Source organism: Sitodiplosis mosellana, unplaced genomic scaffold (assembly GCF_009176505.1).
Source record: "Sitodiplosis mosellana isolate CC-2019 unplaced genomic scaffold, AAFC_SMos_1.0 Smas_scaffold_10, whole genome shotgun sequence".
Taxonomy (NCBI): domain Eukaryota; kingdom Metazoa; phylum Arthropoda; class Insecta; order Diptera; family Cecidomyiidae; genus Sitodiplosis; species Sitodiplosis mosellana.
The window spans coordinates 93,342-108,606 of NW_022595252.1; the positions used below are offsets into that span (position 1 = coordinate 93,342).

Consider the following 15,265-nt stretch of genomic DNA (forward strand, 5'->3'; position numbering starts at 1 on the left):
TGTTTTTTTAATTGAAATTGGTTTTGCTTTTGTTGGTGAAGAGTCAATCAAATCTTGCCTTCAATTCAGTCTTCATGAATCATCATAGATTTTTTTTCCCTCATTTACAGCAAAATCGTTCAAAATCCTTTGTCTCAAGCAACGATCGTGTTATGTTTCGGATCGCAATCGTCAGATGCCGCTGAGTCAACTGTCAAATTACATCGAACACTGATTAACATTTCTAATCAATTTAATCTCAGTGTCACCGGCTTCGGTCAATCTAATCACTTTTTTGGAGTAAAAATTTGCAGAGTAATCGTAATTTTCGGTCAACATGGAGGTGATTATCGTGCATAATGAAAGCAGCGTCATTGAGCGTTTGTGGAATTTGATTAAAAAATCGGCTAACGCAGCAATTCAAGAGAATTCCGTATTTCGCATTGGTTTATCAGGTGGTTCATTGATTAAATATTTGGCCAATGGTGCTGAGAATGCTAAGACTGATTGGTCAAAATGGCAACTCTACTTTTGCGACGAACGATTCGTTGATGAGTCCGATGAAGACTCAACATTTGGTCAGTACAAAAAGCTATTTCTCCCAAAGACTCAACTCACCGAATCGCAATTCGTGATCATCAATCGCTCGTTGAGCTTGAAAGACTGCGCAAAAGACTATGAACAGCAGATTTTTGACAAGTTTGGCATTGCAAAGGTTGGTAGAGACAAATAAGAAATGAATTTTTGTTGGTGAAGAATGTGTTGAGGTTATTTCAATTTTCAGTCATCGTTATACTTTCATATCTTCGCTCTAGATAAACAAAAATAACCAAATTGATCTCTTTTATCACAGCCAGAAATTCCGCAATTCGATTTATTGCTCTTGGGAATGGGCCCGGATGGCCATACCTGCTCCCTGTTCCCAGGACACCCGTTACTTAAGGAAGAGGCATTATTGATTGCACCAATTTCAGACTCACCAAAACCACCACCTGCACGTGTTACGATGACTTATCCATTGATCAACCAAGCCAAAGTTTGCTTGTTCCCAATCAGCGGCAAAGGCAAAGCTGAGATGATCAAGGTCAGTCGAATTTGGTTTATTACTTTCTGATACACACAACGAGTGTAGATATTGTTTAAGCTAAAGAGCTGTTGAATTGGTTGCACTGCTGCAAGACCGAAAAAAATTGCAATTGACCAGACTCAAAATTGACTGCAAATTTCGACTCTAAATCAAACCAATGACAAATTAGATGAGGGAGGAACAGTACAAACGTTTTAAATACGAAGATTCCATTCAATCATTTTCTCTCTTTCAAACAGCGTATTCTCAAGGAAAAAGAGCAATTGCCAGCTGGATTAGTGAAACCATCACCTGGAGCACTTGTTTGGCTATTGGATCAAGACGCAGCTAGCCTTTATGCTTAGATCGAAAAATGAGACTTTTTAAAAGACTTATCATTTGCTTATATCCATCTACACTATGAAAAATGAAACAGTACCATTCCAATTGTTTACTTAATTTTTTATGGGAAATTAAAATTGTTTTTACAAAAAAAGAGATGTTATTTTAATTCGCCGCAAGCAGAAATGGAAACTTTTTGTGAAGGAGAGCCACTTTTGGATCCAATTTTCTCCATTTTCCGTACGACCTCAGCTCCAGAGATGACATGACCGAAGACAACGTGTTTACCATCCAACCAATCCGTTCTGGAAATGGGAAAAAAGAAAAAAGGTCAAGTTCACAGAAAGGAGTGTACAAAATTGAGGCCGAATTGATTGAAAGCGAGATAATAAAAGTTCCTAAGTTACGTTTTTTCATCTTACTTAGAAACATCTCCATTGTAAGATCGTTTCTAAAACTTCCAAAGATATTGATTGCATTTTCCCCGATACTTACTTGGTCGTTGTGATGAAAAACTGTGAGCCATTCGAATTCGGTCCGGAATTTGCCATTGAAAGGCTTCCAAAGTTACCATGCTTCAATATGAAATTTTCGTCAGCAAACTTTTTCCCGTAAATCGATTTGCCACCGGTTCCATTGTGATTGGTGAAATCTCCCCCTTGGCACATCTAAAATTTGGTACAGAAAGGTGTTATCAAAGTTTGACTAAAAAGATTTCTGAATCACATCAAAAAAATTGGCGGAAAAAATTCGATGAGAATACTGCCCAGAACTAAATCAACGGATTGATTCAGAATGTTTGATATTGAACGAAAAGTTTCGAATTTTTTCCGTAAAAAAGCCAGAAAAAAAACTTACAAATTCTGGAATAATTCGATGGAATGTACTGCCTTTGTAACCGAAGCCTTGTTCATGTGTGCATAGGCTGCGGAAATTTTCGGCTGTTTTTGGTACAATATCTGCTCTAAGCAAAATAACGATTCGACCAGCGTCGTGCGATCCAATTTTGATGTCGAAATAAACCTGCGGATTACGTTTTGGTTCATTGCTCTCAGGTTCTGTCTCTGCTTTTGGTGCAACTTCTTCGCTTTGAGGTATCGTGTCGCTGGATCCATTCTCACTGGATTTCTCCGTGGTTTTCGTGGTTGGTGTCGCTTCTTGTTTGTCAACAGTAAGCGTAGCACCGGAAAACTTTTGTAACCATTCATCACTTGCCCAAACCGGTCGTGTGCTGCCTTCTTTCACTCTCTGTGGTTTGGCTATGTTGCATCGAATCGTACGGCCCATTAATTCGGCGTCGTTCTAGAAGAGAAAATTTGGGATAAATTACAATTTTTTTTCTTCAAAAGAATGGGTTAGGTACAACAAAAGTCAGCAATATTTTTCCCCTATTGAATGACTAAATAATTGGGTTATTTCCAAAATATCACAATTTTCAGTCAATAATTTACCATATTATCGATGGCCGCCGCAGCATCTTCGGCTGTTTCAAATTCTACAAAAGCGAATCCACGGTGTTTTTGTGACTCGTAGTCAACCGGCATTTGGATTTCAACGATATCACCGAATGGAATGAATGCATCGTTAACCAATTGTTCCGTAACTTCGTCCGCTAACCCACCGACATAAACGGTCCGCTTATTATCGCTCATAATTCCAAATTCTTGGTACACAATTGACAATTTTTTCCTCTAACAAAATATAAATAAAACAAACACCACGGCCAATTCGCATGCATTGAAAACGTTTTGAAATGTCAAATGGTCGATTGCGGCGATGACATTATGCGCTAGCTACGAATCGATTCACCAGAGGGCGTCATTTTGACAGATAACCTTAATTTTCTCCTTGCTGTTTCGGTCGACGTACGAAGACGAAAAGATTCTATTTCAACTTAATCCACACGAAAAATAAATAAAAATTATGGCTTCACGCTTAGGAATGACTGTAAGTGAATAAAAAATTGAAACATTTTTATGGAATTCATCGATTGATCGCAATTGGTCGATGGATTTGTTGCATTTTATTTGAGAATTTTACGATTTTCATTCTGGTTTTGGTGAAAAATTATGTAATCAAATGTCAAACTGAGTAGAAAATCTACAACAAACCCATCGACCAATTGAAAAGAAAAAGTCCGATGAGTCTCTGTAGAAGAAAACGTTTTGTGCTTATTTTTGTACTCATTTTTGTGATTATGACGTGCTGTTTATGTAAAGCAGAAAATTCAATTGATAATATTTCGTGTTACAGGTGCGCTCGATGTCGAGCAGTGCTGCTGCTGTCAAGCCACCAATTCAATTGTTCGGTTTGGAAGGTCGTTATGCCACCGCTTTGTACACGGCCGCCACCAAAATGGGCCAATTGGATTCCGCCGAAAAGGAATTGATTTCAGTACAAAATGCCATCAAGGGAAAGCCACAATTGCGTGCTATCATCACCAGCCCAATCATCAACCGCACTCTTTTGCAAAGCACATTGAGAGATGTTGGTGCCAAAGCCAATTTGTCTACCGCCACAACCAATTTGTTGGCGTTGCTCGCCGAGAATGGCCGCATGGGCAAAATTGACGGTGTCATTAACGCATTCAAACAATTGATGTCGGCTCATCGCGGGGAAGTCATTTGCGAAGTCACCACTGCTCGTCCATTGAGCGATGGTCAACGCAAACAATTGCAATCTTCTTTGGCTGTGAGTATTTGAGCGATTTTTTTTTGTCATATCTTGTTCTTGAGCTGATTGAATTTAGTTTCTTTCAGATTCATTTGTTTCATTTTTTCGGAATTGAAACGCAGAATTTTTACACAATAAAATTCAATTCCTCCTACTATCCATAGAGTCCCATTAAATTTTTCCCATTTTTTCGTTTCATTGCAGAAATTCGTGAAATCAAACCAAACTATTCAATTGAAGGAAAAGGTTGACCCAGCCATCATCGGTGGATTGGTTGCCTCAATCGGAGATAATTACGTCGACATGAGCGTCGCTTCAAAGATCAAGAAGTACAAGGAACTCATCGAATCTGCTGCTTAAGCTATCTTCTCCCCAGAAACAAATAAAACATTTTAAATGTAAATGTGGAAACAAAAATTACACAGTTAAACATTTCCGCCAAGAAAAGTAAACCTCTGTTTGGGTAGTCTGAAATGCGATTATTAATTGTATTCATAAACAAATTACAAAGAAAAATAAAATACTACGAAAAATTCTGAATAATTTTTTTCATGTAGTGAATTCACAAGCTTATTTGAGGATCACGTTTATCCAGGAAATTCATGCTGATAATAAAAACCACTGCGTCAACATAAGATCAATAACATCGAACAAGGAACATAGAAGAATTACATGAACAAGAACTAAATAATACATCTACATATGTCTATCATTCTATAGAATGAACGCTTTGCACAAAATTTGTAGAGTATCATTTAGTTGAACCTATGCAAAGCACTAGCTAAAAATGATTATTTGGCATTTGGCTAGTGGCACATGAATCCTCCTTCTTCGGTATCTTCGTTCTATAAACCATCCACATTCTTTGGTCTTGAAAATACACAATGTTTCCTTGTGACCCCACGCGATTCGGGTAATTTTTCGAGCATTTGCACGCACGCCTTGTTGCACTCTAAAACCGGTGTGCCTTGTGAAACACGGATCAAGCCACATTTTGTATATGGAAATGGAGTGTCGAATTGCTTGGGACAGCAGTCAGATTTGATGGACCATAGTTCACCATCACCATCACCATCTTCGGTACAACTGCAACCGACCGGCGAATCGTCTGGAATGATGATACCATCGCGTGACAATGTTAATGAGTTGCTGGAACTCGTGCATATTCTGTAACTGATCCAACCGTCGATAATAGAAGCTCAAGTATTTCATGTCATTCATGAGAATATCGTTTACAGTTTGATACGATTTATCGGTTTTATCCAGTTTTGCACGTCGCATACGAATCATCATAAAAAAATGTGCAAGAAAATCGTTGTAATTGAACTTTTTGATTTGTTCAATGGCTAATTTAATAATACTAAATTGCGGAATATTCATTTTTTTTATCTATAATAATACAGTCAAACCTCCTAATGACGAAATCGCATGGTGCCATATTTTTACGTTATCCGGAGGTTTCCGTTAAAAAGAGTTTTCGCTAAAGAGAGGTTTAAAAATCGTATAGATTCAAAGTTTCCGCCATTTGGGAGTTCAAGTCAAAAAGTCAATTACCTTCCTTATTTATGAATAATTGAGTGAAAAGTAAAAGTAAACATCCAGTAAAACCATAAACACAATAAGAGAATCGAAAACAAAGGATGAATCACGCTCACAAAATTAAAATAAATTTTTGAAATTATGGCACAAGATTTACTTTGCACTCGATTCAGATGTTTATACATCTGTGATACATGAAAAATATGCTTAATATGGGTCAATCAATACTTCAGAGCAATCTAAATAATGAATTCAACTAACGCTAGCATGCACGTGCATCGAGGGGGAAATCTCTCTTTGAATTACTTTTCAATTACTTTTCAAAACTGTCAAATTACTTTTTCTATTACTTTTCGGCACGCTATTTCTTTAGGAAATTACGAAAGTAATTAGACGTTCATGTCAATTTTTGACATTGTCAAACCAACAAACAAACGTTTTAAACAAACCACTACACTCACATCAAAAATTGAATCCGAAATGGAAAATATTTTTTTGTTCTTGAAATACCAAAATGTTTTGGTTTTGAAATACCAAAAGATATAAAATTAACCCTCTAATTCGTAAGACCGCCTTTAGGCGGGCAACATTTGAACGTCTGTATAACGTAATCCGTACGTAGGATCACATTGCTTCAAAAGGCATTTTTATTCGTCAATGTGTTCTCCATATATTTGACCTTTGAACTATTTGCCTACGTAGTATTGTGGAGTTATGAACAAAAATTTGCGCGAAAACAGAAATTTGACAAAATTAATTATTTGGATTCCAAATTAGACAAAATGTTGACACTTTTAAACAATGGAATCCATTGTTCTCTGAATATGTCAAACGCATTTCCTGACCAAACCATGGGGAATCTGGGGTAATGAATATTTTTTTCGTAGTCTACGCCCCAAAATTAGCTTAAAGTGACTCCCCTTTACTCCGTAAAAAATGGTGCAGTAGAGGGTTAAGCTTGAAGTAAGTTTTATCTGAGTATTAAAGTAAAATGAATTCTATACAAATTTCCGTATTTGAAAAAAAAAACGCAATCGAGCCCAAACCAAACTATTTTAACCCTCTAATGCATTCAACCACCTTTTGGACGGGCAAAATTTGAACGCCTGAACAGAATATATTTCAGTTTAAGCGGTATGGCATTTTAAAGCTGATGTTCATAGCTGAAAAATAAGGCTAATGCGACCTGCCTATGACATTTGGTAGGGCACTCATGGCTGCTCAAGTGATAATAAAGGCCAAAATAGTGTAAAAAATGAGCATGTCATCACTTGGGAAGCCATAACTTCAAAACTGGACATCATAGGCGAATCGTATTGGCCCTATTTTTTAGCTGTGAACATACGCTTTAGTGTAGCATACATTAGAAACTGAAATATGGCTGTTTTCATGACTTCATTTGGCCAAATGTCCACCAAACGCTCAAAAATTGGTCCAAAACTAGAAATATACCTACAAATTAGTGAACTTTTCCACTAAAATAGCTAAAAAACAAGTTCACATTATCCATGGAGACACTCTAACAAAAATTCAAGCAAAAAATGTGGAAAGATGTATAGATATTTGCATGTAATAGGCCAAAATTCACAACAAAATGACCATTTTTGGTAGCAAAGAGTGATTTTGAGCCAAAAAAGTAGATAGAACATGATTTTTCTGGGCTAGTATGTTGAGCAAAGTTGTCCAGTTATACGTTGACTACAAAATTAATGAAGACAGTGGCCATAAAAATTGAATAAGCTGCGAGTTATGGTTGAAAAATGGTAAAAAATGGGCATTTTTGCGATTTTGAGACCCTGGGTGCATTTTTTGGGGTAGATTTGTTCTGCATTTTTTTTCTCTGATTCAATACCTACAACTTTGCTGAAGACACAAAAGCAATATTCCTTACGGTTTACCGAGAAATAGCCTTGTGAAAATATCGCAAAAGTGCTCAAAATCCAGTTTGAGCTAAAAATGCAAAAATTCATATAAATTCACCTGTCAACCAACTTGGCAAAACGAATGATGCAGAATTTCTAGTTTTGATGAGTACTTTCAGAAGCGATTGGTTTAAGTGAGTCCCTCAATCATGTGTTGCACTGTGTTTATGTCAATCGCATTTCCTGACAAAACCATGAGGAATCTAGGATTATGAATATTTTTTTTATTATCTACGGCCAAAAATCAACCAAGTACCAGTACTCCTAGCTAGAGCCATTTCTAGCTTCGCTGGCGCCCTGGTTCAAAATACGTTGGCGCCCTTTCAAACCGGAATTTTTAAAAGTGTGTGAAAAAAACGCAAAAATGATACATTTGATCCAAGTTTATTTGAAAAGCAACAAAAAAATGATACATTAAAATGACTTAAAGAAATGTCTTTTTTCTCGCTTTTGAATTGGCAAATTCTTCAATCACATCGTCATATTGAATCGAATTTGCTACATCGCTTTCTATTGATATGATTGCCAGATGATTGCATTTGGAACTAAGTTTTCCATTTTTCGCTTCTGAATTGAATTCAGTATATCGATTGCGTGATTAATATTATCCTGATTTACCAAAGTTGGAACCAATGAAAGTTCTACAGATAAATCATCACCATCGATATCGAATTTTCCATCATGCGTTAAAGCGTTTCTAATAGTAATCTACCCACCCGCTCGACGTTTTTGATGATCAGCCGCTTGTTTTTCAAGCTGTCTTTTCCTATTTTGCGCACCAGAAGCCTTTTTGCCGAAATTCATTTTGGCAGAGAAAAATAAAGGCTCGAATTTATTTGAATTTTCGATGAATAATTTGTGGACGAAATGTGTTAATGCATAGAGTCAGAGAAATAATGTGGCAATTGATGCATTTGATAGAGTTGACAGCGCGATAATAGCGCGGCGATTCGTCATAATTCAATTTCAAATAAATACTTAAGGCTTGGTGTCACATACAACTGAAACTGAAACTGAAAATATTTCAATGCAAAATGTATTGAAAGGTTCCTCTGCCAAAAGCGAAAGAAACTGAATTCAGTACATTGCACTACAGTTGTTCACAGCAACAGAAAGAAGTCAAGAGGACTAGTTTCAGTTTCAGTCGCAAAATGTACTGAATTTAGTTTCTGTCGCTGTTGTCAGAGGGGCCTTTCAATACATTTTGCATTGAATTATTTTCAGTTTAAGTTTCAGTTTCAGTTGTATGTGACACTAGGCCTTTACCCAAATTTTTGTTTAAATTTTCGCTGTGCGGCTGATGTTTTCATGTGCCAGTGTGCTTAAATAGCAGTATACCGCTGGTCGATGAGCGACACATTCAATAACAATATTTTTACTTACGTGTGTACAAATGATTCGCCGAGAATAAAAACATCGTACTGAATTGGTCGCTGTATTGAATGCAACACATAGTTTTTTCTACATAGAGTTCAATAGCTCCATATGAGAAAAAACGCTGGGTTTCGTTTTGTTTAGCACTTTTTTAGGACGCCGTTTTAATTGCCACTTGTTCGAATCAAAACTCATACCATTAAACTTTATCAAGCGCTCTATTCTATGCATTCGTCTTCTCAGTTTGAAACTCAACGGCACCGAAAAAGACAGAGGCGACGAAAACAATCAATAAAGCGATTATTTATTTTGAAATAATATATTCTCTATTTAAAATAAAGAATTGCTTCCCTTGTGTTCCAAATTTGAATTGAAACGGCGCTCGAGCGCCTTCGGCACCCTTGCGCAACTTTCAGAAAATTCCAGAAATTTTTCAAGTCCGAGCGCCCACGAGCGCCTGCGGCGCTCGTGCGCCTTGGTTCTTTGAACCACTTGAACCCCCGCTAGAAATGGCTCTGCTCCTAGCCCTGAGAAAAATTAATGCATTAGAGGGTTAATCCATCTTCATTTTTATTTTATTAACGATAAATTTTCATTTTTCACGATAATGTATTCAAGAATACTCGGGGATGTGGTTTATGGCGAACAGACATAACCAAACTATTGATGACATTTACCTTATTTTTTTTAGGCACTACATGAAATGTAGAGCTTATTGATTTAGTTATTTTCTTAAGACTAAAAATAAAGTCGCGTTTTGTGGGCGAACGTGTTGTCCGATTTGCATGTGCTATACATCATTGGAAAGGTCTTGGTAGGCGGAAGACCCAAAGGGATATTTTTTGGATATTTTCAGGGAACGCCACAAATTGACAAAAATTTCTTTAGGACATTTTTGGGACAATTTTAGGACATTTGTCACAAATATTTCAGACGTCACAAATTTAATTTTTCGGATATTTTGGGACAGTGCATTTGTCTATACAGGGTGATTCAAAATTTCATGCTAGTCTCTCTACGACGAGTTCCTTTGCTCATGAGGAGTGAAAATGTGTAAGGTCACTTTTCCGAATTCGGCCTCTATACCAAAGATTTGGCCGTCGGCGTATTTCTGGCCGCGCCGCCGTGCTTCTACGCCACAAGCCATTCTGAGCCCACTTTTGGACATAAATGCATGATTTTTCGCACATTGGAAAGATATTGAGGCCCACTAGATCCTCCAATCCAAAAACTGTGAAAATGTTTGACTAAGGGTTTAAAATTAACCCATACCGGAAAGTATGAAAAAATGGTGAAAATAGTGAAATATTTCAAAATAATGCGCTATTAAGGTGTCGTTTTTTCATCACAGATCGAAAGATCGTAAAATTTTAGGCCGGTATGCCCATTTTCAGAAACGGATTTTGCCGTTAACCCAAAAAAACTGCGACTCAAAGGTGTCATTGGTACTCATTTTTCGAAGGTTCCCAAATAACGGGGCATAACTCAGAAACTATGGAAGATATCGGTTTAGTATCTGTAAGGAAATTGTAGAGGGCGTCAAAAGCAACAATTAAGGCTGATGTGTTGAATCGAAAAATACCGTTATTTTAGTAAAAATTACTAAATTAAAAATTTTGATTTCGAGCGCCATCTACAGGTGAAATCCATAAAATAAACAGATCAAAGTTATTGTTTTTGACGCCCTCTACAATTTCCTTATAGATAGTAAACCGATATCTTCCATAGTTTCTGAGATATGCCCCGTTATTTGGGAACCTTCGAAAAATGGGTACTAATGACACCTTTGGGTCGCAGTTTTCTTGGGTTAACGACAAAATCGGTTCCTGAAAATGGGCATACCGGCCCAAAATTTTACGATCTATCGATTTGTGATGAAACAACGATACCTTAATAACGCATTATTTTGAAATAATTCACTATTTTCACCATTTTTCCATACTTTAAAAGTTACTTTTCTATTATCGTAATTACTTGTAAAATTTCAATTACTTTTAAATGATTTCTCCCTCGACGTGCATGCATATCGATTTTATACACTTTGATATGGCGTATTTGAAGAGCAAAATATTAATTTTTATATGATTTTTTAATTAAAAAATTCTGGCCAATCGAGCGAATTTCCGTTGACTGGAGGTAAAAATTCCGCTATTCGGAGGTCATCCTGAAGGGGAACCGTCAACGGCGGAAAAAAATCCGCTAACTGGAGGTTTCGGCTTTATAGAGGTTCCGTCATTGGAAGGTTTGACTGTAATTCAATACTATTTAATTTAATAAAAAGTTTTATTAACTCAGAATTATTAAATTTTTTTCCCAATAAGACGCAACCTATTAAAATAGTATAAAATTAGTAATATTTAATTTATAAATTTCATTGTATAAATTTAATAAGATGTTACATTTTATAACGTCACAAAAGTAGAGTTGCCAATTTTACCATTGTCTTGGAATTCTCAGCATCACTGGTCAAGTACTTACATTTAATCAGTGAACCACTTGATGAACCGTTATGAAACAGGGAATTTTCTTAAATGTCGTATCGCTCGCTTGCTTGTATGCGTGTTTTTAGTTGAATTCAGTGTCCATACAAACAATAATAAATAACTGAAATCTTAAAAAAAATAATTATTATTATTCAAGTCGATTTGAACATTTTCTAGAAAGTAAATACAAACGAACGTGTGACTGTGGTGCTTTTTGCTGAAGTACTAGACTAGCTTATTGTATTTTCCAACACATACACACACAGTCGAAAAGGGTATATTCTTAGAAGTGGAAATGTCAAACAGTTTTTCTGTCTTTTCTGTTTAGCCATTTGTTAATAATGAAATTACAGAGACAGTTCGGTATCTAGATAAGTTTGTAAAAATTGTGCCAAATTTCTGCATGAAAATTGATATTCATTAACCGTTATCTCCCCTTGAGGAACTACAGTGTTTCAATAAAGGAAAATTTCAAAGGAATTTATTGGCGTATAGCTGTTAAGTTGCACACAATTATTGCACATCGCAATGGAATCAAATGATTTCAAAGAAATGTTATTGGGGAAATGTGTACCATTAAACCTCGTCACTATGAATAATGATTGCAAAAAGCTAATATTCGACTATTTGGAGCTAAGGGATCTGTTGAGTATTGCAGAGACGAGTAAGCAATTAATTACGGCCGCCTCTGCTGTTTTCAAACGAAAATATGGCAATAAAATAATTAGATATGGACGAGAGGGTGATCTGCCAAGGTAATATATTTACTTACTAATCGATACATATTAAATTGTAAGTAGCTCACATCTTTTCTTTGAAATTAGAATTTTTCCAGAAGTGAATCCGATGTGTCCCCCATTTTATTTTTCTGATACAAATAAGGTCCTCCCCCTTACATCTCAACTGATACTTCTAAAAGTATTACGGAATTTTGGACACAAAATAGCGAATATTGAATTACATTACAGTGGAAGAGGAGGAGATCATGAGCCCAATATTGAAGTTTACTTGGCTGAATATTGTTCGAAATCATTGAAAAAATTGTTCGTATGCGATAGAAATTTTGTTTTCGAAAATATTGAAAAACCGTTAACAAATGTTAAATCCATTGTGGTTAGAAGCTGCATAATCCGGTCAAAACTATTTAAAAAATGCTTTCCAAATTTAGAGTCTTTATGTTTAGAATTCAATGAATATGAGAATTGGTCAGTATTAGAACATTTGCCAAATTTAAAGCAATTATCACTTCGTACATATCATAAAAAGTCACTTCAAAAAGATACATTTATGGAATTGATCAAACTAAATCCACAATTAGAAGAACTAAAATTGTTTTTAGACGAAAATTGTGCACTAAGTTATATTCAGGGCGTAACAGAATATTTGCCAGCTATTAAAACGTTCTCTATTTCCAATATGTGTAAAGATCTGTCACCACTCGTTGTATACAATCATGAACCATTTCATTTCAATAACGTTGTGGATTTTCGATTGGAATTGCGGGGAACATTCAATTTTAATTTATTTACGTTTAGTAAATTGCAACGCATTTCTCTGTCATGTGATGTGAATTTTGACGATATCAACGCATATCAGCCTCTTTTGAATCTCATACATAGAAACAATAAGTTGACATCCATCGAATTGTACGGCCATATGATTGGCAAACTCGACGCATTATTTGAATCGGAATATATATTATCAAACATTGAAGAGCTGAGCATTTTGCATTATAAATTTATTTATCCAAAAATAATAAGATACGATCCGCGTCACACCTTAATGTGTAGTGTTCTTCGTTTTCTGGAACGTTGTCAATCAATCAAGAAACTTGTAATAAAAGGAGAAGGTTGTCTGGATTATATGGGATTTCCAATTTTCTGTGATGTAATTGCATCGCATACCACTGCACACAAAATAATGGCTGAAGGCCAAACACATTTGAACTGCAAGAAATGCAATTGGAAACTACCTTACAAATCTGTGGAGTTTTCAATTAAAAAACCATCTGACTCTACTTTGACGCGATATGTTTGCACATTCAAAAATGAAATAAATATGATTGTATCACTTGCGTTGAACAAACTTCTTTTCATTGTGATTGAATGTTCAAAAATTGAAGAATAATTCAAATGAATTATATGTAAATGTTCGTCGAAAAGACAAATTAAATATGTAGTTTATAAGTACTTAATTTGTATTCAATGTAAACCCAGCTTTGTTTTAGAATGTTAGCGACTCGCACATGCGCCACCTTCTATCAATAATACAAACCATGGGCGCGCGACATGAATTGTCACTTGATGTATCTGTGTTCTGTTTGGTTCAACATCTCAGTGGAAATGGACGTAAGTTTTTCATTTTGTTCGAAACAATTTGAAAATCGTTTGTATATCAATCATTTTAAATCATATTGAGTTTCAGGAATACCAAGGAATTATCGAAGCAAACCGTAAATATCGTGATCGCGGACTGATATTCGGCGGTTCTTGTGGTGGCATCAATTTCGCATCAATTTACGTATGTCACATTTGCATGAGTTGCAAAAAAGTATAAATTCATCAAAATTATTATTTTTCTTCAGAAATTCTCCCAGCGTTTTCTACTTGGAAGAAGGAGTCGTTGTACAAAGAGAATTGGATGAAATTGATGGGTAAATTTTATCAGTAAGTTAGCAAATCAAATCCATATTCATTTCGTAATTTATTTTAGATTATTCCACCCATTCAAACTCCCGTACAAGACATGGAAGTTTGACACAGTAATAAACATCCAATCGCAGAATGTTCTATTGATGTGTGAAAATCTGGATGGCACGGCACCAGTTGAGGTGAACTGGAACGGTCACTATGCATCAAAAGTGAGTTGTTTCTTTCGCTTATCTCAATTTCCACATTTTGAATGTCTTTTTTCCCAGAATATCTACAATTGGATCGAAGACCGCAAATTCAAACCATCTGAATCCGTTACTGTGCCGCTTGTGAAGAATTTGAATTCGATGAAAGCTGAGGAGAAGTTGCAAGAAGAAATTCTGGAACTATGCGGGCCAAAAACACCAAAATATCCAGCAGTCATCGTGGAAAAAATGGGAATGTTCGTATGGGGTCACAATTTGAATGAAACAATGATAGCGTAAGAATTAAAAAAAACTAAGATTTCACAATATATTCAATTCTTCATTTCGGATTCTCATTTGATTTCAGTTGCGAAGCTCTTGACATGCTGGTAGGACTCCAATTGGCCATACGTTCGTGGAAAACAGTAAATCTTTTTCATCGTACGTAATTCAATGCATGATCAAAACATACTCTCAATCGGCTAATTCCATTTGTAAATAATTCATGATCGATATGTGCTGTGACATTTAAACAAAATGAATGTAGCATAAGAAAAAAATTCGAGAATTACAATAATTAAACATAAAATACCTCTTACAATTCGCTAGTTTAGTTTAGTGGCTTATACAATTATGTCGATTTTGTTCACAATTTACTTAAATAAACACGTGATCGATTTGATTACAAATCGCCATTGATGTCAATAAATCCTGGTGTTTTGATTTGGGGTAACTTATTTCCATGCTTATTTCAGTGCTTTCTTCGCTGATATGTGTTCAACGGCTAACGATGCGATGGTTTAACCAGTGGTAATGCCGCATATTTATCGACGACGTATGATGACGGCAAAAAGATCTATTTCAACTTAATTTACAAGAGAAATATCGAAAAGTTATGGCATAATTGGCTTGGAAGTGTTGGATTGTATCAATCATTCATGTAGAATGTACATAAAACATTCCCGCCAAGAAAAGCAAACCTCTGTTTAAACAAAACAAAAACTGTGAAACAAATTCAAAAATCTCTCTTGTATCTACTTTATCCATGAAA

At 35.7% G+C, this 15,265-nt stretch overlaps 4 protein-coding genes across 5 annotated transcripts; 3 read left to right on the top strand and 1 right to left on the bottom strand.

Annotated features, from left to right (window-relative positions):
- The first annotated feature begins 204 nt into the window (after positions 1-204).
- Positions 205-1,541, top strand: LOC129567218 (6-phosphogluconolactonase). The gene is made up of 3 exons (XM_055443870.1): positions 205-694; positions 833-1,063; positions 1,306-1,541. The coding sequence occupies exons 1-3, from the start codon at positions 317-319 to the stop codon at positions 1,408-1,410; spliced, it is 714 nt and encodes a 237-aa protein (XP_055299845.1). The 5' UTR covers positions 205-316; the 3' UTR covers positions 1,411-1,541.
- LOC129567216 (peptidyl-prolyl cis-trans isomerase E) lies at positions 1,487-3,145 on the bottom strand. Its single transcript, XM_055443868.1, has 4 exons — positions 2,839-3,145; positions 2,246-2,689; positions 1,883-2,055; positions 1,487-1,692 (listed from the first exon to the last, which is right to left on the bottom strand). Exons 1-4 carry the CDS (start codon positions 3,037-3,039, stop codon positions 1,548-1,550), a joined length of 963 nt encoding a protein of 320 aa, XP_055299843.1. The 5' UTR covers positions 3,040-3,145; the 3' UTR covers positions 1,487-1,547.
- Positions 3,146-3,179: 34 nt separating this feature from the next.
- LOC129567219 (ATP synthase subunit O, mitochondrial) lies at positions 3,180-4,596 on the top strand. The gene is made up of 3 exons (XM_055443871.1): positions 3,180-3,334; positions 3,641-4,078; positions 4,265-4,596. The coding sequence occupies exons 1-3, from the start codon at positions 3,311-3,313 to the stop codon at positions 4,418-4,420; spliced, it is 618 nt and encodes a 205-aa protein (XP_055299846.1). The 5' UTR covers positions 3,180-3,310; the 3' UTR covers positions 4,421-4,596.
- Positions 4,597-11,726: 7,130 nt separating this feature from the next.
- Positions 11,727-14,923, top strand: LOC129567274 (uncharacterized). 2 transcript variants are annotated; one of them, XM_055443942.1, is made up of 7 exons: positions 11,727-12,133; positions 12,203-13,726; positions 13,803-13,898; positions 13,963-14,031; positions 14,091-14,238; positions 14,296-14,510; positions 14,582-14,923. In XM_055443942.1, exons 1-2 carry the CDS (start codon positions 11,907-11,909, stop codon positions 13,503-13,505), a joined length of 1,530 nt encoding a protein of 509 aa, XP_055299917.1. In that variant the 5' UTR covers positions 11,727-11,906; the 3' UTR covers positions 13,506-13,726; positions 13,803-13,898; positions 13,963-14,031; positions 14,091-14,238; positions 14,296-14,510; positions 14,582-14,923. The 2 variants fall into 2 exon arrangements, with proteins under 2 accessions (XP_055299917.1, XP_055299918.1); XM_055443943.1 differs by having other exon boundaries at positions 12,214-13,726.
- The last annotated feature ends 342 nt before the right edge of the window (positions 14,924-15,265 follow it).